General features: G+C 32.7%; 1 protein-coding gene across 1 annotated transcript in view; it reads right to left on the bottom strand.

Annotated features, from left to right (window-relative positions):
• Lrp1b (LDL receptor related protein 1B) overlaps positions 1-27,113 on the bottom strand; it is a 1,566,902-nt gene that overhangs the window by 1,184,574 nt on the left and 355,215 nt on the right. The window contains exon 3 of the mRNA XM_077110319.1: positions 10,166-10,303. Coding sequence (XP_076966434.1) covers positions 10,166-10,303 — 138 coding nt within the window. The remainder of the gene's footprint in view (positions 1-10,165; positions 10,304-27,113) is intronic.

Genomic DNA, 27,113 nt, shown 5'->3' with positions numbered 1-27,113 from the left:
GTGGAATGTATAAATACCTTTGTTGTCTTACAATAAATGGCTCCTACTCCTGCTGTATCAACATACACAAGTTGTTCGGCACCCCCCGGGGTTATTTTGCTGCAGCCAGCCTGACTGCGGCAAGACACTAATTCTAGGAATGAGGGTTCTGCCTTTTTGACAATAATCACCTCCCAAATGCCCTGCCTCCTCATACTATCTTTTTGGTAATTAATTTGAAAACAGATTTTGGGGTGGCACACATTCAGACTACAGTAGATGGCTTTAATATACATGTGATACAGTGGAATAGAATTTATTATATAAATGATAGCAATGAATTAGAGAAAAGAAAGCAGAAGTAGTTTTTTTTTTTTTTTCCTCCAATTTTGATAAGATTAGAATCCAGCATTGAAAACACTGGTTGAACTGGTTGAAAATACATCAAAAGAGATCCCAGTATTATGAATAATACTAGTGCATGAAATGAAAAAGAATTTTAAAAAAAATATTAAAAGGAAAAAAAGAAAGAACTCTTGAGAATGACCTCTATGGAATCTTTAAGATTTTTCTAGAATTCCAGATTTTGTCTCAACAAACCTCAATTCCTCCAAATATCTATGAGTTATTTCTCATCAGAACAGTATTATGTTGCTATTTAGGCAAAATGTAAATTTTCTCCATTGAATAGGATCCTTCCACATCCCATTATGAAAGCTGAATTCCTAAAGGTACATTTTTAAACTTCCTATTGTTACAAGGGGAGCTTGAGTTCAAAGAGTTAAAATAAATTTCCTTCCCCTTCCATATCCCCCACCAAATGAAAGCACTAATTTTTCTCAAGGGGACAGAGCTAACAGTCAGATTGAGACATTGAATTATGCAAGCTGGTTATACAGTCGTTCAGCTTGTTGTTCACTCAGCACATTTTCTTCTGTTCAATCAATTAATAAAACTGACAGGGAATATATAGTTAGTTCAAAAATGTCTTTCAGTTGATTTTCTAGGAGCCCTCTTGCTGATTTGAGAACAGGTCAGGAAGGATGCTGAAGCATAACAATTTTATGCACTTCTCTGAGCTGATATGTTAAGGCCCACTAGTCAAAACTAGTGGATGAAAACTCAAGGTCACAGTGTTTAAACTTTGCTCTCAAACTGATTTTCCCTGTGACTCCTGAGGATACCATTCAACATCAGCTACTTACTTTATTTCCTTGATTTTTTTTTAATATCAGACTTTTTGTGTCAAAAACCAAATAATGAATCATTGGGGATTTAGCCTCACATTTGAGGATGAGTAGAGAGTTGAGTGATAGATTGTTATAATTCATACTTTTGAATAATACTGAAGAATCAAATATTTTCCAAAGTTAAGAAACAAGAGAGCAAAACTTAGGCATTATCCAACTAGGTAGCATTTTACTGGCTTGTTAACTATGAAATTCTGTTTGCATATAGCAAATACATCTTCCAAATTACTAATGTTTGTATGAAAAGGAATTCATTTGACATGACCCACCATGGTATTCACTTTGACTTTCACTTAAGGGTACTACATCCAAGTGACATATTCAAGAATAACCCCTAATACACATTGATTTGAGAGTCAATCAAAATGAAGAGACATGTGAATGTTTAGCTCAATGCTTCATGGTTATAATAATGTACATATTTACTTTCTAGGAATAAACTACCTAGTCTACTACAAAAGTGCAATAATTCTAGCTTTCATATGCTTAATATTTAAACACTATCATACAACACCCATATAATACTATTGAGAATGTATCCTAGTATCATTTTTCACCTTCTTGTTCTTTACAGTTTTATGCAATGCATTTTAAGTAGGTTATACTGCATGCATCCTTTTTCTAATATAATTCCTCTATGTCTGTTACAACATTTTTTTTTAGCCAAACTCATCTATCTCTACTCAGCATCCTATGCTTCGTTCTTATCAAGGAACTCACAACTCTCTTGAGCATACACTGCTTTCTCATGCATTTGTGCCTGTGTGTATGTAGTTCTCTATTTTTTAATGTTCTTCCTTTATTCATTTGCCTACTAAACTCTTAGAGTAAGATGCAAATCAACAATCAGGTCTCTTGGGAAATCTTTCTGTATTCCGGCAAGCAAAATTAGATCTTCCTCATTTTATTCTTCCTCAGCAATTTTTACCTGCCTCCCTTATAACATGTGAATTCCATGAAGGCAGAAAATAGGACTTTCCATATCTCCAATACTCAGAATATTGTCTGGAACATTGTCAATGCTTCATAAAAACTTACCAAAACTAATGAATTAAATGAATATAGGGAAAACTGTATTGTGCTTCTACTGGCATATTTAAAATATTCATTTTGGCCACATACCCTTAATCATTTCCTACATTATTTGTTTTCCATCATAGCAGGAAGAGTGAGGAAAAGATACAGATAAATAATGACTCCCATGGCTCATGAATATTCATATAAACCAACAATTTCAAAAGTGATAGAACATTTAGCATTTCTCTTCTCTATGGACAGATTACTATGGAAATGAAAACCTTGTTTTCTAATTTTTTTTTTTTGTGTGTGTGATTTCACACAAGCCTTCCTGTGGTGCTGTGGATCAAACCTGGTGCCTCAGGCCCTCCAAGCAAGTGTTCTACCACTGAGCTGGACCCCAGCCCTACAGAAACTTTCTAAGAGTATAGTGCATTTGGAAAATAGTCATCACAGGAGATATGCACACCAACGAATAAGCTTTATATTAAAGAAATTTCTAGTTCTGCTACTACAGATATTAGGTGAACCAATAGAATTTCTGTTGGGATAGGAGTGACCTGTCTTTCCCTTGCATCTATTTAAAAATCAAAACTAACTGAAAATAGAGTGCAATTCAGCAACAATGAAAGGTTCATGATGCACCAGGATTCTAACCACAGAAAATACTGAATCAAAAATATAAATGTGAAAATAGTTTAGTTTGAAAATACTGTTTAAAGAGAGATAGAGAATATGAAATGAAGTTTTAATGAAGAAAACCTCCTCTCTTCTTAAAAGGCTTCTGGTTTAGAATATTTTAATCTATCTATAGGTTTATACATATTTTTTGAATATTTACTTTTTTTTGGTTTTCATAGCTTTTTTTATAAAACAGATTTGTTTGGGGCCTAAGAAGAGAAATTTAGTATAATATTAATTTAATCAAAGGTATAAATCTTCCACCGAAGGTTTTCTTTCCACTCAACAAAAAACTATTTTATTCTCTGAACATTCACCTACAATATCTGGTCAAATTATATTTATATCTATATTTTATTTATATATATATATATATATATATATATATATATATATATATATATATATATATATATATAAAATTAAATTATATCTGGTCAAATTTTTTTTCCCCAGAGGAGTACACTTAGCTAGTTATCTGTTTCCGTAAGTCAGCACATATAAACAGACAGTTAAAACCTGAATTCTAAAATTCTTCAGCAGTATTAGTTAAGCAATTATTACACCTGATGAATCATTGTTAAGTCATATATTTGTGCAAAAGAGTGTTCCTCATTTTATAGAATTAGAACTAAGATGCAGTGAAATGAATGTGTACATACACACACACACACACACACACATATATTCATGTATATGCAGACACAAACGTTCCTATATACTTATAAGAGTCTTTAATAAGGACACAATCATAATTTCATGTAAGCTGTAGATATCATTTGTCACTGTAAATAATATTACTCTCATTTGATAATTACCATAGTACTCATACCTATCAAATTATATTATACCCCATAAAGTACAAATATTATGTTAACTAACATCATTTTTTTTAAAGAAACTCTTGTAGACCATTTATTCTTCCTAGGAATTGTTGTTTTGCTTCTGAGAAGCATTAAACTTGACCTTGAAATCAATCAGTGTTAAGGATCTAGCCTTAACCTAACACAATTATTTAAATTAATCTTTGCGAGAGGACATGCTTACACCTGGGATAGATTTGAGCCTCACTGATCATCTTAGCACAACTCAACACAAATAAAATAAAACAGGAATAAAAGGAGACATGCAGAGCAGTGAAATAGAACAGAGGAGCCAGAAATAAACTCAGGCATCTAGAGCAAACTGATTTGCAATTCAGGTGCCAAAACATACTTTTGAAGAAAACAGAGCCAATTCAAAGAATAGTCTTATAAAGACTGCACATTTGCATGTAGAAAATTTGATCTAGTCCCTATCTGCTACACCGAACAAAAAATTTACTCAAAATCAATTGAACACCTTAATGTAAAAACCTGAAAGTTTGAAACCACTAGATATTGGCACAGGCACTGATTTCCTGTAAAGGTTTCTAAAATCTCCAGGAAAAAAGGAAGAATTAATATATGACACTATAACACATTAAAAAGCTTCTGCACAACATAGGAAACAATCACCTGATGAAAGAAGCATCACAGGGAATGGACAAAAATCTTTGCCAGCAGTTCATCTGACAGAGAATAATAGCCAGAATTATAAAGAACTCAAAAAATTTAACAACAAAAGAATGAGTAATCTAATCAATAAATGGGCACATGATGTGAACAGACAATTCCCAAAAGGTAATAATGTACAAAATGGCAAACAAACATAAAAAAACTCTCAACATCTCTAGCTATTAGGGAAATGCAAATCAAAACTACCTTAAGGTTGCATCTCACTCCAGTCAGAGTGGTTATTATCAAAAACAAACAAAAAAAAAGAAAGAAAGAAAGAAAAAGAAAAAGAAATGCTGCTGAGGTTGTAGGGGGAAAGGGAACTTTTTTACATGGTTGGTGGAAATGTAAATTATTACAGCCACTATGGAAAACAATATGGAAATCCTCAAAACTTACAGATTACCATCTGATTCAGCAATCTCACCCCTGGTTATGTACTCTAAGGAAATTATGTCAGCCTACAAGAGAGGACAGGTGCATACACCAGGTTTATTATAGCACTACTCAAAATGGGCAAGCTATGGAATCATCTTATGTGCTCATCAACAGATGAATGGATAAATAAAATATGGCATACACACACAGGCACACAAACACACACAATGGAGTATTAACATCTATAAAGAAGAATTAAATCATGCCCTTTGCTTCAAAAAAATAAAGAAAGAAAAAAGAAAAAAATGATTCCCTGAAAATCATAGTGACTGCTAGGGATATGGAAGGGGACCAGAAAGAGGAAGAGAACCTAGGATAAAGAGGGCAGAAGGGAGGAAGGACAGAATTGAAGCACTATATCTACATGTATAGAAATATCACAGTGAAACCCAGTCATTTGTACACCTAAGATATATTAACGATTATAGTAAAAATTAAATGCAGCAGAATCTACTCTTAAGCTGCAGGAGCTTTGCTAATCAAAAGTGGTCTGAGCACACAGACCCAGATCTTCCTGGCTAACTCCCCTTCTTTATGTTTTTGTCTCTAGGCTTATTAATATTTCAAGTAACTTGATAATGCCCTAGTGAAGCTGTTTTCCAGTGCTTAAGCTTCACAGAGCTTCAGATGCACGCCTACAGGATTGGTCTCAATGTACCTTTTCTCCATGGTTTTGTTGAGGGATTCTGCATGCTGAGATTCCCCTCTTTAGCATGATTTTAATTTAGAAAGGGATCAACAGTATTTTTCAATGGAACTCTTAAAATGGGACAAGGACAAGATCCACTGATACAATAAAGTAAAAATAAAACAATCAACTACTACAAATTTGTCTTCACCAGTTTCTCTAACTTCCTTTCCTCACACCCTCCCCTCATTCATTTGTCTGTCCTTTCTTACTATTCATTCTAGTAGCTGCAAGCTAATCTGGTACCACTTTGAAATCAGTGTAGAATGAGTAATAAAATAATAAATAGTTACAAGATAAAATTTTTACTTCTGGAGACAAAAAACAGAGTCCTGAATATCTGAGCTCCAAGTTAGCTTTTAGGTTAACTCCGTTTTAGAAAAATGGAATTACATATAGGATTTAAGCAAGAAGTTTAAAAGGTTACTGATTTTCCCATGGTGAGTCATTATAGATAAAAAGGCTGCCATTTAACCTCCATCCATTTGGAGAAAACCTCTAATTTACAAATTACTCCCAAAGGGTTTTTAGCAGTTTACCATGATACTTCAGTTTAATAGATTAAAAATAAAAAAGAAACAGTTATACAAATTTTAAATATTATAAACTTGGCATCTAAAATAAATATAATAGAATTACTCACAAGATTGTAGATGAATGGGGAAAAGTGAAGGTGTACATATTTGAAAAATTAATGCAAATAGCAAGTAAAGTAAAATAATTGAAAATAATTTTAAAAATTATATGCATAATTTCAAAGAGTTAGATAATATGTAAGATAATTTCATTTATCTTTAGATTACTAATCAAAAATACCAATTATGTATTTTAGAGACACTGAGTTACATAGGAACAGGTTCAAAACAGAAAAAAATAATCAGAAGAAATAAGTGTGAATTTATGTGCACATTTGGGCATTTTGGGGTAAACTGTTCCTAGTTTACCAAATTAGTTATAGTAAACTCTGCACAACCTTTATGTCCTTAGATCTAAAAGGACATTGGGACTTTTTGTTTAAAAATAATCACATAGATTTCAAATACTTTTTCTACTGACACAGAAGTTAGAATTATTTTATGCAGTGATATAAGGAGTTTCCATATTGTTTCAATGCAGAAATAGCAGGAATTTCCCAAAGATGGTGATCACCATGAACATTTGCATATATCACCATTTGGCACTACAAATGTAATCTAACTGTGGTTCTTAGTAAAAAGAGGCTCTTCTTCCTTTATGTACTTCTTAATATTAAATTAACGAATTATCTTACAAATGTCAAATTTTAAAATAACATTTTGATACATCTTAGTGGATCTGGTCTCTATTATTGATTTTGCTCACTTCTTCTAGCAGACTTTGAATGACCGAAAGGATTTCTGTGGAAATACCCTGTATTGAGAGACCATGTATTTTATAGAATATTGCTTTATTCTCATGTGATTTAGATAGAGTGATAATATTACTACTTTGAAATATTGTGTAGAAAGAGATGAAATTTTTGAAAATACAATGTAGTGATTTTGCAAGTTCTTATTGTAAAAGTTTTACAAGCACATATTTATATATTGCTATACTCATATACAAAATTCCATTTTTCTTTCTTCAAATGGAATGAAATTATGGAGATTAAAATATCGATGTTATGGAAAATCATTAATAATAGATATATTTTCATTATTTTCGCTAGAAAGAAATTGATTTTTCTAGGAAACATTCAGAAAATAATTCAGTTGATATAAAATCACTCCCAAGACCTGAATATAACCTCTAAAATGTTAAACTTCTCTCCTTATTAATTTTCATAAGGAATTCAAATATGCCATCAAATGTACTTTGGATCTTTTACTGGAAAAAAAGAAAGATATCTATTTTTGAAGCATAAGCTACATGTATAATTATTTAAATTATCATATGCATTTAGAAAGCAACAAAAAGATAACAATGTAAAAAGAAATGATTCAGACAGAATTTTTCTGCAAAGTAACACAATTTTGAAATTAATCTGATTTCTTTCCTTATTGTGTGTCTATAGTAGAAGGGAAAATTCCTTAAAAACTTGACAGGGCTAATATCAAATTAACTATTTGGAAAGCATTGTTTTCATCAAGTGTGACCAAAAATTAAGAGGCAGGTTTAAGGAAGGAAAGTAGACTTCAATTTCACAATGTAATTTTCCTAACAATTAGTCATTTCTTATTGAAATACAAACTACATGTATATGGCAAGTCTAATGTTGCTGAAAAGATTTTATTTTTGTCTATGTGTTGGAGGTACTCTACCAGGCCAAGCAAGTAAACATAGTTCTGAATTTTTTTTCTCCATGCAGAAATATTTTGTTAAACTTCTGATTCTGAAATAATTACATATTTTCAGTTACCTTATTCCTATCATTCTAAATAGTATACAAAGGACAGAAATTAAGTGAAAAGTACTTTAGTTATGTAAATAGCAAGTAAAGATCCAAATATATTTGTCATTTCTAAGACCACCATAGGTAAAACTGCATAGTTACTTAGGACTTTCAAAACTCTTTCTTTGGTGAAATCCAGCAATATATAAAATACCAAAGTAGTATAATTAATGCACTAGCAAGTTAATATAGAAACAAGGTTGCCCTGTGATAAAAAAAAATACAATTTTGAACAGCTAGAAAAATAATTAGAACAGGAACACAGGATGGAGTGTAAAAAAACTATATACTCTAAATCTGGCTCAGTCTGAAGTATATGCTGATCTTTTCAAGGATCAAGAAAAATACAACAGTGTTTTATTTTTGTTCAAACTCTTTGTTTTTATTTGAATCTCTTGTTTCACTATAAGCATAAACCCTCATCTATGAGATCACAAACAGAGTTTTATCAAAAAACTCAGATATATTTTCATATGATTCATAGCACTGAAATATGTTTAAGATATTCAAATTTGTATAATAATCTCTGAGAAAGTACTATTTGGCAATGTGAAGATTTGTTTTAAAAGCTTAGTCACACATATTTATCTGACAAACTTTCAAAGAATGCAATAAGCAGCTTGAATTATATCTAAAGGGATAGAATTAAGTTCTATAAAATATAATTAATTTCTGAAAAGAAAATTAAACTCTTAAAATCCTATTAATTTGTAATTCTGTATTTTTGTTAAATTCTTTTTAATATGCAATTATTAAAAAGAATGCATGTCACAAAGTCTTTAAATAAAAATAAAATCTTGTTCTTACTACACATTTACTCATAACTGAAACTAAGAACCTGTTAACTCTTGTAAACAGCACGTGATCTTTTCACAGTTCAAGGGTAAGAAGCGAACGGGTAAAGAAGTGACCTGATGAAGACCAGGAGCTTCCCAGTGGGAATCTGTCCACAGAACCAGCATTTTAACATCATTTTAGAAAGAAGGGAAAGATGTAGGAACTCTGTTGATTTCGTTGGTATTTAAACATCTCCATTTCTTCAAATAATCTGAGATTTGCTGCTCTTTTCCCAATATAGTGCTTTGTCTCTGATCTCAAATATAGTTTACTTTAGCCCTGAGCTGAGAAACTGCTTGCATGCTCTGACAGGGGCCATCTATGTTTTGTTTGGCCTGCACTATGCAAAGTTTTAAACAGTAGTTGCTGATTTTGAACACTTTAAACATATAAAAATAAAGATCCTCCTGAAAAACTGAACCTTTGCTGCCTAGGACCTTTCCCCACATAACCACAATTAGCTTGTGAATCTGTCCAGAGATCAGACATGGATGCCCAGATTCTTACAACTTCCTCTATTTCTGATCCCCAAATGAGGGACAGATTACTACTGACACCTTGCCTTTCGATGACATTTGTATTCCATTCAGTCTTAGGACTGCAATTGAGAGTTCTGGTTTAGTTTCTTCACTTGTCCCATCTTGCAGTCTGACTCACTTGAGTGATCCTTTAATCCTGTTTTATTTCTGGGTCCTTACCTTGATCCTTGATGTTCTCCCATGCTCATACTTCTGGGTCTCATGTTCCATTCTCCCTGGTCCCTCCCAACTTTTATTAGAATGTACCAGTTACAAGCATTTTTTGAACTTTTGGATTTTAATTATTTCTCACTCATCAATACACAGGTAAATCTTACCACTGCAGAATTTAGATGTCGATTTTTAAAAAGATAGAAAATTGCCAGAAAGTTAGTAAATTATCATGGGAATGGTACTCAGGCACATGTTTTCCAAGGATACATCTCTACATATTTTGTACCAGAATTGTGCCTTCAAATACTCTTTGTTTAAGCAAAGATTCAGAGAAACGAATTTGTAACACTGTTCTATCAGTGTACTGTGACAAAGACTTCTTCTTTATATGAAGTACATAATTTTTTAAGGGCCTAACTTCAAAGTCCAAATACGTGTGTTTTGGCTATGTTCTTTAATAGCACACAATAATTACATCTTTGAAATGCATATTGAGTGACTGGCAATGAAATTTATGCTTTCTCAATAATAGATGTAGCTATGGTTGAAAGAAAAGGCAGATTACAGGTTCCCTTTGAACTTTCATTACTATGCAAAATTTAATATTTCAGTTGTATTGTTCCAACAAGCAGACTTACCACGGCAGTGTATTCCTTCGTCATAACCATCTGAGCAATCCAGGACACCATTGCATAGTTGGGATAAATGCACACATTCATTGGCACTACGGCAAGCAATGTGATTCAAGGGGCACTTGATTTCTACTTCCTCAGGACCTAAAATAAATGTAAAAATAAATTATTAGTACTAATTTACAAAACTACAGAAAATACTACTAAAGTGCTGCTTTTATTCTCAGAAACATCTAAATTAGCCTGTGTAAATAAAAATCTAATTTTAAAAAGTTGCATAGGAAATGAGATACTGTACATTTTTTATAATACATTAAAAATATAAATATGCTTTTAAGGCATGGAAAAAGCATAGATTTAAAATCCGAGTGTTGGTTTTCTCCCTTACCCCTAAATTGAACAAAGTACTTAAACTCCTTGAATCTCCATTTCCTCCAGTACAAAATATGGATAACAGAAATTTCTTAGCAGGATTCTCATTAGAATTCAAGTGACATGAATAAAAAAGATTTATAGTTCAAACATCCTTAAAACAGAAATTCAAAATGTAAATGTTCCAATATGTGAAATGTTGGCATTCAATTAGAAAAGTCTATGCAAACATTCCAAAATCCAAAATTCTCCCAAATCTGAAAAACTTTGGTTCCCAAGCATTCTGAGAGGTATATTCAACATATAGTAGAAATTAATTGAAGTTGTATCAAAATGAAATTTACTTTATATGTAGCTAATCTTTAGAAAATAAAGAATATCTACTTATAAACTTCTTGATATGTAATTCTTTATTTAAAAAAAAAAAGAAAACTTTTTCTGTATCACTATAATCCACTAGAATTTGCTGAAGAGTTGATGATGAACAGGGCATATTTATTAAGTCTAACTGCTGGCAGTAACTATTGTGTACACTGTGACTCCCTTAATTACAGATAAACTTTAAAAAAGAGCATGGTTCTTAAAGTTCATGAAATCTAGGTCTTTACCAAACATCTAAATTATATGTTGTCTATTTGTATTTCCACTTTCTAATTTTCAACATCTAGCCATATGCTCAATAGGAACTCTCCAGTTCCTAATGTGATTGTCAGTCTTTTCAGCTCTTCCAGATCCAGAGTGTAATAATATTGACATCATCACAATCATGTATCAATGTTAAATTGATTATTGCAAATAACTAATTCTATGGCAAAATGCATTTGGGTTTTAATCATGCTCTACAATGCAAAGGGACATCAATTTATTTGATTCGGTGATAAACGGAATTCTCATTTCTAAAATGGGACTATCAGTTGAGCAGTTTTATAGGTACTTTATTGCAAATGGCTGGAGTTTTTGATTATAAAGCATTGAGTGCTGTGAGATTCAGACTCAGTGTAGAATTCCATGTTATTCACGTTAAATGAATGACTCATAGACCGGATAGAGTTTCCTGGGTCCAAATTCTGACAGCCCTATTTAGAAGTACCTTAAGCAAGGTGTCTACCATGTTTTTACTTCACAAGCTTTTGGTTAAAGTTGTCTTAAAAGCCTTTAGCTTGCCTGACAAGCACTAAATAAGTGTTTGCTGTTTTCACAGTTTTAAAGAACATTCTAGGAATGTTGCCTTTTGATAAGTACTTAAACCTTTCTATTCAGCTGTAAGACCCTAAAGGGTAAAACATCTCAAAAACTATATGTTTTACTTTCACGATTTAGTTCAGGCAAAATAGTAATTATTAAAAAAGTCAATATAACACATTATAGCATATGCAAAATTATGAGAATTGCCAAAGACAGTGTTGTAAAATAATATAAAACGAACAAAAATTGCACATAAGCAAAACAAAAACAAAAGCCTGTAGTTACCAAAAGTAAACTATATTTTTGAAACATCATATAAATATGAATTTATGATATAAGTGATATTGTTTAATGATAAAACAGACTTCTCCAACCCTTTTATTTTGGGGGATATAAAAATTTATGATGACACTTCATTAGGTAAAGTATTATCACTAACAGATTTCTCTGTAATTTTTCATGTATATTTATATAATAACTGCTATATAAAGCTATTTATTTTGTCAAAAACTTTTCACCACAAATGTATAACTCATTTTAATGTAATAAGGTGTGGTATGGTGAGTATCAATATTTCTAAAAATTACATTTTTTATGTATATATATGTACATACATTTCTATATAATTAAAGTATAAATACCCACACTTGAATTCAAATTACAGTAATAAAGGCAAATGAAACATTCTTTTCACTGAGTTTCCAACTATTTAGACTTATATTTGTAAGATCAACATCATTTAGAAATCAAATTAAAAAGCTGTAAACTGCTAGTGTCAATGGTTATAAAGTAGCTTCTGTTAAAATTAAATAGCTGATTCTTTTAAAAAAATTTAAACATGCATCCTTGTAAGATTGTCAAAGTGGTGTTTACGTAGGTTATATTTAGATCCCTTCAAAATTCCAACAATAACCTACAGAAAAAATACTTCAAAAACTTGGGGAATTTTAGAAATTTTAGCAAGAAAACAAAAATGACTTACAAGTTCTTACAGACAGAAAGCTTGTTTTTTTTCTAAGTGACATGTGTTAGCTCAAATGAAAATATTCTTTTCCATTTTTAAGTCTGTGAGGTAACTAATAAAGATGACAATGATAACAGAAGTGAAATATACACCTGGGTATCAAAAGAAAGACTATAAATGTTGACAAAAGAGTAAAATATTTGGATTGCTCATATGCAATATATAGAACTATTAGATTATTCCTAGCAGTCATATATAGGATGAAGAGAGAACAGAGTTTGGGAGAACTAAAGAAACCCATGGTTTCAGTATAGACTAACTGGTATAGTCTTCCCCATCTCTGACTTATTTTTGTCTTGGTTTGTATTACTTCTAAGTAACCCACACAACAGTTAGACCATGGGTTCATGGACTGCACCTTACTAGTCCTTCCCAATTGTTTATATGAAAGTACAGTAACACAATAATAAAATTTGCCAGGCACGCTGCAATATATGGAGATTATTTGTACAAGTTGCCACAAAACTTGAAAGTTAACCTCACAATTGAAGGAATCAATATCTCACACCCTTTGACCAGGGCTAGTATACTTCAACCGGAAAATTACTAAAACCAATATTATTGTTGTTATTTCTATAAAGTGGGGATAGAGAGAGAGCTCAATCTGATAAGTACCAATGCCTTCCTCAACCTAAATCCTTCTAGAACCAGACAACATGAGTAGTGCTGTTGCTTTGAGGGATAACCCATCATTGATTGCCAATGATCATAGGTACAGTGAAGGAGTATCAACCCATGCGGCTCCTTTATCCTACCCTCTCAATGGACAGAAAAGCCAGTCTAATCAATTCTTCTATTCATCTGTGTGTCAAGCAGAAACATGTGATGATAGAGGCTAAATAAATTTCTGAAATCATGCCAACGCTGCAGAACATTATTCTTCTATGAAAACTGCGACAGACTCAGAACATTGTACAAGTGGAGATCATTTACTGAACTATACAAGGCACAAGGCTGGGGAAATCCCTGACAAATCTAGAATTTCTTCTTTAGTTGTTGAATCATGAGGATTTGGGGGGACCTCTTGTAGGGGTTAGGGGTGACAAGATAGCAAATGAAGGATTTCAAAAATCATACAAACACATTTCACAGATTTAAAAGGTAGAATACTCCTAGTTGGGGTATTAGCTCAGCTTCCAGAAATGCACATTCAGTAACACTGCCAGTGCCTAAATCTAATTTCACATGATCTAAGCAATATGACAATTTAAAACATAATGATTAAAAAAAAAACCCTTCATCATTAGTGGGACTTAAATTGTATCTACACATGAGAATAGTGTTTATACTTTAAATTATTTATATCCATTACCCAATTAGTTGAAATAGCTATATGTCTAAATACAAGCCTTCTAGGATAAGTCAAGGATAATGGGATTCATCTGTATCCTTTTGAAAGTTTAAATCATATTTTAAGTATAAACATATTTTGTTCTGTTCAGTAATAAAAGGTAAGAAAAGACATAGCCTCCCTAAATATATTTTCTGAATAATAGTAATTGACATAGTGCATTTCTTGGAAAAAATGGTGATTTTTTTCTCCACCATAGTGGCAAATACAGTCAAATATCTGCACTTGTCATATCATCACATCTTAGCAGAAATAGCATCACTCCTTTTGTGTCAAAGTTAACTCCACCTTACACTGTCATCATATCCTACAGTCTGGGTCTTGTCTTGTCAAGAATAACCTCTTGGTTGTATTTTCCATTTATACCTTTCCAATGGTTTTAAGTCCTCTGCCCGCAGTGACATTCAATTTTCATAACCTATATATAAGAATAAAGTCATTTTTGTTGATTGAACTTTCCTTTAAGAAACATTACTTTTTTCTTACTCTAAAAATTCACTGCTTAGCTTCTTCAAAATACAGCTGCATCTGCTGCATCCCAGAGCCCTTCTCACTCTGCCTCCAACATTCTGCTGAGCTTGTTCCCTCTAAGTTCTCTGTAGTTGTGCTGACAATGAATTCAGAGGGACACAAAGCTTTTCAAAAAATGACCAGACTTCCTCTATCTTTGCAACATACACAAATCTTCTTTCCCATGCTCCTCATAGTCTAGTCATACACATTGTTATTGTTGACGTTATTGTTTACAGAATTCCTTGCATACACCTGGATGCATTTCATACACTCTCCTTCATAAACTTACATCTGTCATCAGCCTGGGAAACACATAATCATCTTCAACATTATACTGTCATTACTGTTCCTACTAAGTTTTACTGAGTTCCCCAAACTGTGCAGCCTATTGTAAATTTGTCCATGATTATATTTGTAAGTATTTTTCTTTGATGTTAGACTATGATATATAACATCAGTAATTATTTTCGTCTCCATATTACATGCACCTAGCACACAGTGTAACATGCAATATGTGCCTGATATACAGTTTTTGAATGAATGGAGAGTACCTTTTAACTGTTACTAATTTCTCCTTCTCTCTTACACACTAGAACCTACCTTTTCCTATCAACAATGCATTCTCAGACCAAGTTCTATTTATCACTTTCTCCCATGATTGCTGTCAAAATTTACGATGGTTATTCATTGCTGGCCAAAACAAAATGAAATTCTATTGCCTGATTGCATCACCTAATTTAAATTTGATTATCATTATTTGCAACTAATTTTCAGTATTTATATCCTACTTCACTCAGTGTCATATTTCACCTTCCTAAAATATACCCATTTATTCTCACTTCTGGATTTTTCTTTATGCAATATAACATTTGGAAGGTAAATCTTCTCTGTTCTTCATCTAAAACTCTCCTACAACGTCAAATTCAAACTTTTCTTGAAGTTTTCTTTATGAAACACAATGTAAAATAGTGCAAAGCATGAGAGATCAGGAGAACAAAGGGTTGGTCTGAATTTTTATCTGCTACTTAGTTTTATAAACTTGAATAAAGTACTTAACCTCACAGAGACTTGTTTTTCACATTTGATAATGAAAATCCTAACACTGTCTACCTCATAAGATTTTCATAAGGAGAAAATGAAATCACAGTTGAGGTACTCTATGTAAATTGGAGTTCATTGTCCTGACTTTGCTCTATTAATATGCATGGATATTGTCATATTTTAACTATTTTATGGCATGTATAATCTCTGTATAGTTTATGAACTATATCAAATATGCAGGTTTGCATATATTTTCCAAGGCTCAGGACCTTTTGTTTATTTTTTCTCTTCTACTTTACAATATTGTGTCCTCTAATGTGGCAAAGAGAACATATTGGTTACTAGTTCACACAAAATCAAGTGAAAAATTGATAAGTGAAGCTATCATAAAAAATATAAAATATTTTCAAGATTCAGAAATTTAAAATGCAGTTTGGGTCTTCATCTGATTATACCTATCCATTCCCTTAGAAAATTTTATTTTGATTATATTTTGAGGAATTATTTGAAACTGTTTTTAGTAAGGTCTAGTACTGACTTAAACATACTGAGAAGTATAAGGACTATTTCTATTGACAAGCCTACCTTACAATGTTTAGCTTTTGAAAATTTAATCCTGTGGAAAATTTTCCTTATTAAAGATCCTATGTTTCTAAGAATTTATGACAAGAGTCTTAAAAATTAACTTTGTAGAATTGTTTCAATACAAGTGTTCAGTGTTATTATAACTAAGCTATATGTTAAGATTTCTGGAGAACCATTAGCCTGATTGTAAGTGCTTAATCTTTTCTATTGAAATGATTTTTTTTTCCTTTTAGGAATGCTTTTCACAAAAATATAGAGGTTTTGGACATATAACACACAGAGATCGTTAGTTAAAACTAACACACAGATCATTTAAAGGAGAAAACTAATTCCTATTCAACCAAGTCTATGGAAGTGCAGCATTATAACAGCTATCTTAATTACCATGAATGTGATATCAAAATAATTACTGCAATCTAGGCCACTTAGAAAATTCATAAAGTGTGTGAGCGGAATTATTTATTTCATGTATCTTGGGAAAGACAGGGTCTCACTGAGTTACTTAGGGCCTAAGTTGCTTTGAACTAGTAATCCTCCTGTCTCAGCCTCCAAAGCCACTGGGATTACTGGCACGTACCATTGCACTTGGCTATTTCATGAGATCCTGGTCTTCATTTTTAAAACAATTTGTTTGTTTATTGGAGTGCTGGGCATCAAACCTAGAGCCTCAAACTTGCTAGGTGAATGCTGTACCCCTGAGTACATTCTTCAAACCCCCCACAATTTACTTTGGCATGTAAGCTACTTTTCTCAACAAACTTATATTTTAATTCAAGTGGAAAAAGGTAAAAGAAATTTACAGTTTGAAATAAAATTAAAATTGGATTTATGTGCTTTAACTTCTAAATAAAACAATATTAATTCATACCGTTTGTTAGATTAATCTATGTTATTATACTTGAGGGTACAGGAATATGAATGAGCTAAAGATTCATGTGTACTCAATGTAATAGTAACTCACTCAAATGAAACAATTTCCGTGTAAAACAGGTTTTGGTAATAGATTTTGTGTTTACATATTTCAAATGGATGTTGTGAAGATTCAAGAACTGGAAGAGAGTAAAGGTGATTGATTTTGGCCAGCTGCACTACCCTTAAGCCATCTGTGACATCTGTCCTATTTTTCAGAGCCTTGGGGAAGAAGATTTTGCAGCCTTGATAACTTGTTCCAGGATCTAAAAATCCTTTCTCTTTAGTTCTTATTCTTCAGAAATCTCAGTGTAGGAATATTCCCTGCATCTAACATACAGGGCTTTATTTATGTGTTTAATATATAGAAAGCATGACTGTTCACCTAAGGAAGATTGTGCCATATTAGAGTAATTTTGCTATGACCAGAATAACTATTGTATGTACTATTATTACAAATAAATAAATAGCTAAATAAGATTTTTTACTGAAGATTTCTAGAGCACATCAGAAAGCACTACTATATTGAGTGTCTTATATTTGTGTGTATTTGTTTATTTGAGTGAGTGTCTACTAACTTGAGAATATATCAAGTGATTTTATCAGTTTAATTGATTGTTGGCATCTGAATCTAACAAATATAGGATAAGCCATAATATTATCCTTCACTGAAAGTATAAACAGTTAGAATACAGAATAAATTGGCAATAAAATATAGTGTACAGACATAGCCAAAATATTGCCCTTAATTATACCCTTAAAAATAAGAAATGTCTCATGTCTATGGTCTGCCTTGCTTTCTGACCTTCCAAAATAAGGGCACATAGATTAAAAATAAAGTAAATGAAGTCATTGTTCTATTAAGGATTGTCATTGCAACATTGCTTTCATGAAACTTCGTGCTAAAAGAGGAGACTCAACTTGGATGATTAAAAATCAGTGCTTATTTAGTGATTTCAGTACTCCTCTTTCCCTTCCACACATTCTTTACATGATACTGGATTGCTGGATTATCACCTGCCACCTTCCCAGACCTACTTTGTTAAAAACTCAAGGAATTCCTTTTCATCTCCTTTCACCTCTGTCAACCTTGGTTAAAAGGCACATGTATTTTTTTTTTTTTAAGTCACTTTGACTCCTGCTCTCTGCTTGCCAACTTAAAAATCTAGGTTCTCTCTCTCACAGGCACTGTACTTGCATTACATAGGATTCTTATAGAAACAATGAATTTATTATGAACATCCCCATTATAGGCCCTCTCTGAAAATGAGTGAAATATTTTGTTTGAGAGAAGGAAATTCACTGATTGGTACTCATATCACATTTATTGGTTAGCAGTTTTGCCAATTTGTAAAGTCGACCCTCAAGTCTCTGACTCTTTAAATAATCCACACATATTTAATCAATGAATAATTTTTTATAAGATGTTCTCTCTTCAATTTTTAAAAATCCCACCAAGACCTCAAGAGGCAAAACACATGTTCCAGTCATAACCTAAAGCTCTATGTGAGCAAAGATTTACCCAATTTGCAGAGGAAATCGTTACATAAGCAGAAGATGATCTATTTCATTTGGGAGTATCTTTCTTCTGAAATACTGAATAGAAGTTAAGTGTTTCATCTCAAATGCCAATGTTTTTTCCTCTTCTTTGGGGTTACTGTAGTTTAATCAGAAAACAGCTCTGATTGCAGTTTTGAAGTTCAAGCCAGTGTGGAAACCCTGCCCAATTAGAAGCAGAGATGCTCTCTATTAGGAAACATGTTGAAGGGCTAGTGCCAACAGGAAAAGACTGCCCAAATCAGAAAGTCTCATACAATTCTTAGAAAAAACGGTTCTTAGTGCTAAAAAAGGACATTGAGTAGGTGCAGCCAACTAGCTGGTCCACATTTCAGATAGCTTGGAGTTGTTCTTTGACTCCTCTAAATATGTTAGAGATTGCTTCTGAGTCAAATGCTGTCACACAGAACATTGCTACTGGCTACTCTTAAGAGTGATTTAAAAGAAAAAATCTGGAAAGGAAAAGGATTATTTTCCCAGTCTCTTCCTCTGTAAGCTAAGATAATAAAAGACACACACAGTTCTCCAGTAAAGGCCTAAAATCTAAGGGTTGGATAATGTCAGGTAATCAGTGAAGGAAGAATCTCTGTGGTATGTGGGCCAAGTGATAATAGTCCAAGTAATATTCAATATATAAATCATTATCAAAGTCTCAGAAAAGCATGATTCAGTTAAAAAAAATAAGCAAAAAAGCCAAGAGTTGAAGGCTAAGAAACCAAACTAGTAGACACAACATTAGTACATTCTTATTCTCAGAGAAGAAAAAATGAGGACTATGTTGAGTATCCAGAAGAAGCATCATTTTTTTTTTTTGTCAAATTATCTCTTCAGTGTAATTTACATAGGAGGAAATCAACTCCTAAAATACTGGAGAATAAGTTTTTTATTTTACAGTTCTCATTCAAGATAGCATTTAACTATATATACTTAACTATATAAGTTACATTAAGAAACTCTCTTAATGACTTAAAAGAGATGTTCAAATGGCCTGGATTCACTCTGGTATATGTAAAGAACAGGTACAAAGATCTTTTCAGATTCCAATGGCATATTTATCACAGTAAAAGTTATTTATTTGGACCTGCTTATTCATTATTCTATTTGGGAAAAGTAAACCTGATATTTGCTTGAGTTGAGTGGATAAGAAAAATAAATGAAAGGAAAGAAGAAGAAATAAATATATGACTTGTATCACTCCATCATATTTTAAAAAGGAATTGTTTGAGAGATCTGGTTAGCATATAAATAGTATTTCATTAAGAGGGATGGAACAACCATGGTGTAAGAAACAGTGATTTTTATGTATGTCAATTTATACTTCAGAGGAAGATAAAATGTTAAAAAGTCCAATTTGAAAGCCATAGAATGATGCAAACATTCTTAAATATAACAATAATGAATCAGTTCTAGAATATTCATATTGTATACTTGAGACCATATGTGAAATGTTGATGAAAGATGTTCTTCAGAATTTAATTTTTATGTCATTCAAAACAACATTAACTCTGAAATGATTTTATGATGTACTTTTAAAGAAAATGAACTGTTCCTTATTGCATTATGTAACAGTAGCATTATATTAATTATATAATTGCTGTGTATTAAGTACTTCCTATGTTTCAGGCTCTGTGGTAAGCACATAATGTCCATTATCTTATTAAATCCACACAAGAACATTATGAGTTAGGTATTTAATTGCTATTGTATAGAAGATAAAATTGAAGACTGTAGAGGTTAAATACCTTCTCCAGGGTTGCAAAGTAATAGTATTATTTGAGTTCAGATTTCATGCCTTTAAAGCCTGGTTTCTTTATTACTATATTATAGTGTGCTATAGCTGGAAGGAGGGAGGGATGGAGAGAGGGAGCGAGGGAAAGAGGGAGGGAGGGAGGGGGAGGGAAAGAGGGAGAGAGGGAGGGGGAGAGGGGGAGAGGGGAGGGGGGGGAGAGAGAGAGAGAGAGAGAGAGAGAGAGAGAGAGAGAGAGAGATTTTCAAAGTTTAATTATTTATCCCTGACTGTATTTTCTATCTTCTTTGAGAATAAGACAACTGAATATTATTAGGGGAAATGGATGACAATCCAAATGCTTAATGAGAGATGAGATACACTGTGCAGGGTACAGATTCTATCTCTAGCCATAGGAAGGCAACTTAAGGGGAATCTTGGCCAGCAACCAATGATCCAATAAACTCTTGCTGTGTGGGAACATCACCAGTTCCAGGTGTCCAGAACTATTGTGAGGAAGGAGAAGGAGATGGGGACAGGAGATGGCAAATGAGCATCATGATTGATTGGCTGACAGGCAAGTAGGTTGAGGGGTGCCAGGGTAGTCTTTTGCTCTGCTCACTTGTGTCTGAAGGAGCATGAGATTATTTGAGGGGTCCCATCAAGGTACTGGGTAGCAGCTGTTGAGAATCATGATAAAAGTGTTGCATATTGTATGAAACACTTTGGTCATACCACATATACCAGCTAAATATCAGTTGTACTTGGAGGATTTATTTTGTCTATTTTCAGCAAATCCTAACTTGCAATTGTATTGTCTATTTTCAGCAAATTCTAACTAAATCCCACATACTTTGCCTTGATGACAGAACACTTACACTGTGACCCTACGTTGTCCTACAAAGGCATGAATACAAACATTTTCAATACTGTGCATTGCTAACATAAAGCTCACTCTTCTAATGATCAGCTAAGTACCTATAGCTGAGAAATCCTTCGTTTAATCTGTTATTAAGTCTATCACCACCTGTTTGTTTCCCTTTGGTGGGCTATCCTCTGGGATCAAGTGGACTGGCCACATGACAGCTGCTACCTCTCCTTGGTAAAGTCCTGCTAGTTTTGCCACTTGGCACAGCTTCACTGTCTGGGTAGCTTGGCGGGTTGGAGCACAGCAGGAAGGATGCCAACATCCCAGGTCCAAATAGCATATGGTACAATGATCTGCCTTTCTGTTTTGCAGTGCTGATTTTACCTCATAACATCTGCCACCATGCATCCTCTTCATGCTAGAACTGACACATGGCAAGTCAATATCTTTGAAGCAATACAAAACCCTAAGACAAGACCTGATAACACTTAGTAATCAATTACATATCAAAAAAGATGAAGCCTTAACTAGCTTGAGTTTGAGCTCAATGTGCTAACACTAAACATTCATCCAGATTCTCCCTTGGAGACCCTGCAAGAAATCACTACAGGGCCTTTGAGTGCGATCGTATAACTGCTTCAGTTCATTAAACAGCACATTGGCTCCCTTGTTTTAAACAGAGCTGAATGTCTCCAATTTATGTGAACAATTAAACAACTGCTAAATAAACAGTATCCAGTGAATAGTGAATCAGCAAAACAGGTTTTTCTTTCCTCATAAAAATCATCTACTAGCAATAGTCACTTTTCTCAAAATTTTATATGGCAATTACTCCTTTCATAGCATACTAGATATGGAGGTTTCTGTAGAGTTAAAGGAGAATATGGAAAATTTAAAGATTCAAACTGAAACATATACACACACAATTGTAAGATTTAATAGAAATACTGATATTGACCCAATAAATGGTACCTGAATGGCCTGGAAAAAAATTATCAACTAGAAATATCTATTATTTGGATACTTGAGAAGAATTTTTTCTATACATGGACAATTCTAATAATTTAAATATGTGAAAGACCCCTAGAAAATGTCCTGGACTCAGGAAGAAAATATATCAATAACAACAAAAAGAGGAAATTTCTGGTAATCCATATTGAGGATTATGAAATAGATGGAAAATAAATAAAACAGATTTATCAACCCTTTATAGATAAGCTTCCTTAATTCATCACTATTATTTTTAAGGGATTCCAAAGATGGTCAACTTTATACTTAATTCTGGTCTACAGTAAACTCTATTGTAGCAAGATACTACTGAGTCTCACCTTTTTCCATTAAATCTTCTTTTTTGTCAGATAAATTTGAAAAGAATACCACTGACTTGCTTTTGTTTCATCTGCCTTTTATGACCCTTTCAAGCCCATGGTAATGAGTAGAAAAATAGTCAATGGGATCTGAAATAGGAGGAATAAGGAAAAGCAAAGTTCAGCAGAAATGTGTGGAACAGAAAAGAAGGTGTCGGGTAACAGAATTGGCAGTTTACATGTGGCCCTAAATTCATGACACAGCTTTTGAAAAGAGTTTATTCTGTACAAGTTTTAACAGGCACATGCAAGTGAAAATTTTCCAGAAAATGCAATGTTTTTATACTTTTAAATTAAATGCTGCCAGGTGCAGTGGCACATGCCTATAATCCTTGAGACTTGGGAGACTGAGGCAGGAGGATTACAAGTTCAAGATCAATATTAGCAATCTAGAGAGATCCTCAGCAAGTTCGTAAGACCTTATCTTAAAAAAAAAAAATAAATAAAGTTAAATTAAAAGATCTGGGAATAGCTGGGCACATTGGCACACTCCTGTAATCCCAGCAGGTTGGGAGGCTGATGTAAGAGGATTGAGAGTTCAAAGCCAGCCTCAGCAAAAATCAAGGTGCTAAGCAACTCAGTGAGACAGTGTCTCTAAATAAAATATAAAAGAGGGCTGGGGATGTGGCTCAGTAGTCATGCGCCCCTGAATTCAATCCCTGGTACCAAAAATAATAAAAAATAAAAGGACTAGGAATGTAGATCAGAGATAGGATGTCCTTGGATAGCACTGAACAAAAAGAAAAAAAAAAAAACAAACAACAAAAACAAAATGCTTATTTTATTTAATCTGAAAATAAATTTAACAATTTGGTTATCAATTTAATACCATTACTAGATGAGATTGATTGAAATCTCATTGAAAGCTAATCTTTTCTTTCTTAAGCATACACATACACACTCTAATTTGGTAAAATACAAAATAATATTTTGCTATAAGCAAATACACATTACACAAATAAAACAAAGAAGTTCTTTTCTGCAGCACTTTTCTTGTGGCTCTGTTTTTGTTCTCATTATGGTATTATCAGATGAAGTTGATAAATGATAGCAATTAAGGTAAAATAGCACAGTATTGAAGATAGAAAGAGTACTCCATAGAATTTCTTTAAAGATGCCTTACTTATATGTAACATTGTCTTAGAAATGTTTTATTAGAGTGTTTTATTAAAAGTAAGTCATTTCAAATCTTCATCAAATATGAAACCTTAAAATTATCCTAGAATTGTATCAATCTTGATATTTAATGCTAGGATGCTTGAGATTATTCAATATTTCACCATTTTGCTACTGTGATCTGATTTTCATGGATTATCTCTCACCTGAACATTTCCCCACATTTTTTTTACTAAACTGTCGGTCAGTGCCACATTCATGAGTCATGCTGTATACTCTTACACAAGGCTTACCAAATTTTAATGTACATATGAATCACCTAGTGATCTTTGTAAAGTACAAATTTTGATACTGGAGATCTTGGTTGGAACTGAATTTCTGCATTGCTATACACTCCCAGCTGATGCCATTGCTGCTACTGAACAGGCCACACTGAACAGAAAGGCTCAAAAGCCTCCTAAAAACAGATTTAAAATCAAATGCCCATTTTCTGGAACTATGCTCTTTCAAATAGATTTCCTAAACAAATGGAGCATCTAGGTTCATTTGACCACATATTAAATACAAGATCACCTTTATAAAGACAAAATACATAATTTTAATCTTTTCATGAACATTGATATTTTGGCACATTCCAGAAAAGCTAATCTGCATCAACTTCTTATGAATTATTTTGTCTTTGGGACAGCATATGCATTCATACTTAGGGATAAGTCTTGTTAAGTATTACACAGGAATTTTATCCTGTGTAAAAGAATAAATAAGAAAAAAATGCCAAGAGTTACACAATGGAGAAACAGATATACAATATGAAGAATTAATTTTAAAAAGACATGTGTTCAGTTTTTACTTTTATGAACCCCAGAACTGATAGCATGAAAGTAGAAATTAAGAATTTATGGTATGACATCAGATCTGATAGCTTGGTTTTAACAGTATTAGCCCCATCTCAGTTTGCTGTATATTATGTATCAGGGGTGAATAGCTTTCATAGCCATGAGTCAGAACTTGTGACCTAAGAAACACAGAGGTGGAAAACCAGCTTTCATCCTACCTGCAACTCCTTTTTTTGTCATATAAAAATACATACAACAAAAGGTATTCATGCATAGAATTTTCCTATTATTATTATCATTATCATCATTATTATTATTTGCATACTACTTACATTTCCTCCCTCATTCTCTCAAAATTCACCTCTGGAAAGAGTTCATGTCTCCTACTTTCTTTAGGTTACCTGTCCTCTCTCTTCTGTTACTTGCAATCACACTTCTGACATTATATGTAGTTAACTGTGTTTTGTTAAGTGAGATCTAATCTGAATCCACCCAAAAGTACATCAAGTAGCAGTTTGCTATCTCAGTTTAGTGCTATGAGGTAACCTAGATGACCAATTAGGGAGAAAGGAATTTCGTCTTCTTACACATGTTGGTATAAAGCAAGGGCACAAGGGAAGGTACAAGAGAGAGGTAGGTAATGAGAAGATAAGTACTGCAGGGTAATTCCTGTTTATCCAAGCTTCCTTTTTTCATGAAATCATTTTTCAATGAAAATGATTAAAGAATTGAATGGGTGCCCAATAGGCCTGAACTGTAGTAGAAATCTCCCAAACTCTGAAGAGAAATCTCAAAATGCTGAAGAAAGAAAAGCTTGATAAATATCAAATATCTTAAATTGACAATGAATAGTTAATCTACTTTTACAGTATTTAAATTAAATTTTAAAGTCAGGAAAATATCAAAATTTAGAAATAGAAAATTTAGGAGACAAAGTCTTTCTGAATCTTTTAAGAACTATTTCTAAAAATGAAAATAGTCTAAGTCAATAGAAATATTGAAAGACTACATTAATATCTAAGTAATGTGACTTCTCAAAATTATATCCATAGTTACATGTATTTTGCTCTCATGAAATAAAAGGAAAAGCTAAATATCTTAGTAACCAAACATACCTATATAATGTTAATATCTGAGGGAAAGATATTTTAAATTACAAAAAACAAAGGGTACAATTGATGAACCTAATAAAACAATACCATGAAATGGCTTAACTTGCTAACAAGAAATAGTAAAAAAAAAAAAAAAAAAAAAAAAAAAAAAAAAAAAAAGAAAGAAAGAAAGAAAGAAAGAAATTTTTTTTTTTTTTTTTTTTTTTGGTAAAGATGCTGTTAGTCTGAAATGATCACCTTCATTCTTCATCTGTAGTACTCAGCAACTTGTTCTGTGTGCAAAGCTCTGCTGAGGAATAAAAGTCCCAGACATTTAAAATCCATCATTTTCTTGGCCAAGATTCTAAGCAATATCATTCCATAGGCTACAATTCAGGACCTGTTTTCTTCAAGACATTTTTGATGTGAGTTTTAGGACACTGTCATTTTGAAATATAAATCCTCTTGCAAGTTTCCTACCTGGTAAAATAACTTTTCACAATGGTGTCCCTTTATATCCTTCACTATCTATTATGGCATCAGTGAAACTGCTGGGAAAATAAACTTTTATCAGAGATTCAAGTCCTTCAAAAACAGTCCAAATCATGTCCCAGCCCCCAACACCATTGAACAAAAGAGCTGTTCCTGGCTGGCATTTACAGCAACTGCATAATGGCTCATATCATTTTAGTCATTCCAGGGAGATCATCATGGAAAGAAGCTACCTCTCTACACTTAAGTAGGACCATTTTCACAGTATGTGGCTCATCTCTGCTATAGATTCTCTGTGTGATGTATGCTTTTGAGTAGGAACCACTTTATATGTTTTTGTTGTAACTATATCTAAAATTTAGTTATAGCTTCTGAAGTTGGCCTTGACTTTAGTAGGCAAATACCAACATTCAACCTGGTCCTTCCAGACTCACATTTCTTCAGACCCTGAGCAAAACAGTCATCACATAAATAGGTTTTATTTCCAGCTATGTCTTCCCTCAAGGATTCATATCTCTATTTGGGTTTGAAAACCTAGAGAAGACAATGTATTGTTCAGTGCATAAAAAAAGGCTTTCCCTTGATAATGATCCAGCTAATATTTATTGAATGGTGCCCATGTACTAGGCAGTGTCCTAAACTACTCAGAATTATTTACTAACTCAGTCTTTTCAAAAATCATATGGGACACATATTCCTATTTTATAGGTGGAGAAAATATCTAGATTTTTAAATATTCAAAGTCACACCTATTATTTTTTGGTGTAAGGAGTCAAACCCAGATATTTTTGCATCAGAATCCATACAATTACCCACTATGATCTGCTGCTTGTGAAATTAACTATATGGAAGAACAGATTTTTTTTCCTGCCTGTATTACTTATCACTCTTCATTGTTTATATTACTCTTGGAGGATTCTT

Source organism: Callospermophilus lateralis, chromosome 9, assembly GCF_048772815.1.
Source record: "Callospermophilus lateralis isolate mCalLat2 chromosome 9, mCalLat2.hap1, whole genome shotgun sequence".
NCBI classification, from domain to species: Eukaryota; Metazoa; Chordata; class Mammalia; order Rodentia; family Sciuridae; genus Callospermophilus; species Callospermophilus lateralis.
This window is presented reverse-complemented; position numbering and strand designations above follow the sequence as displayed.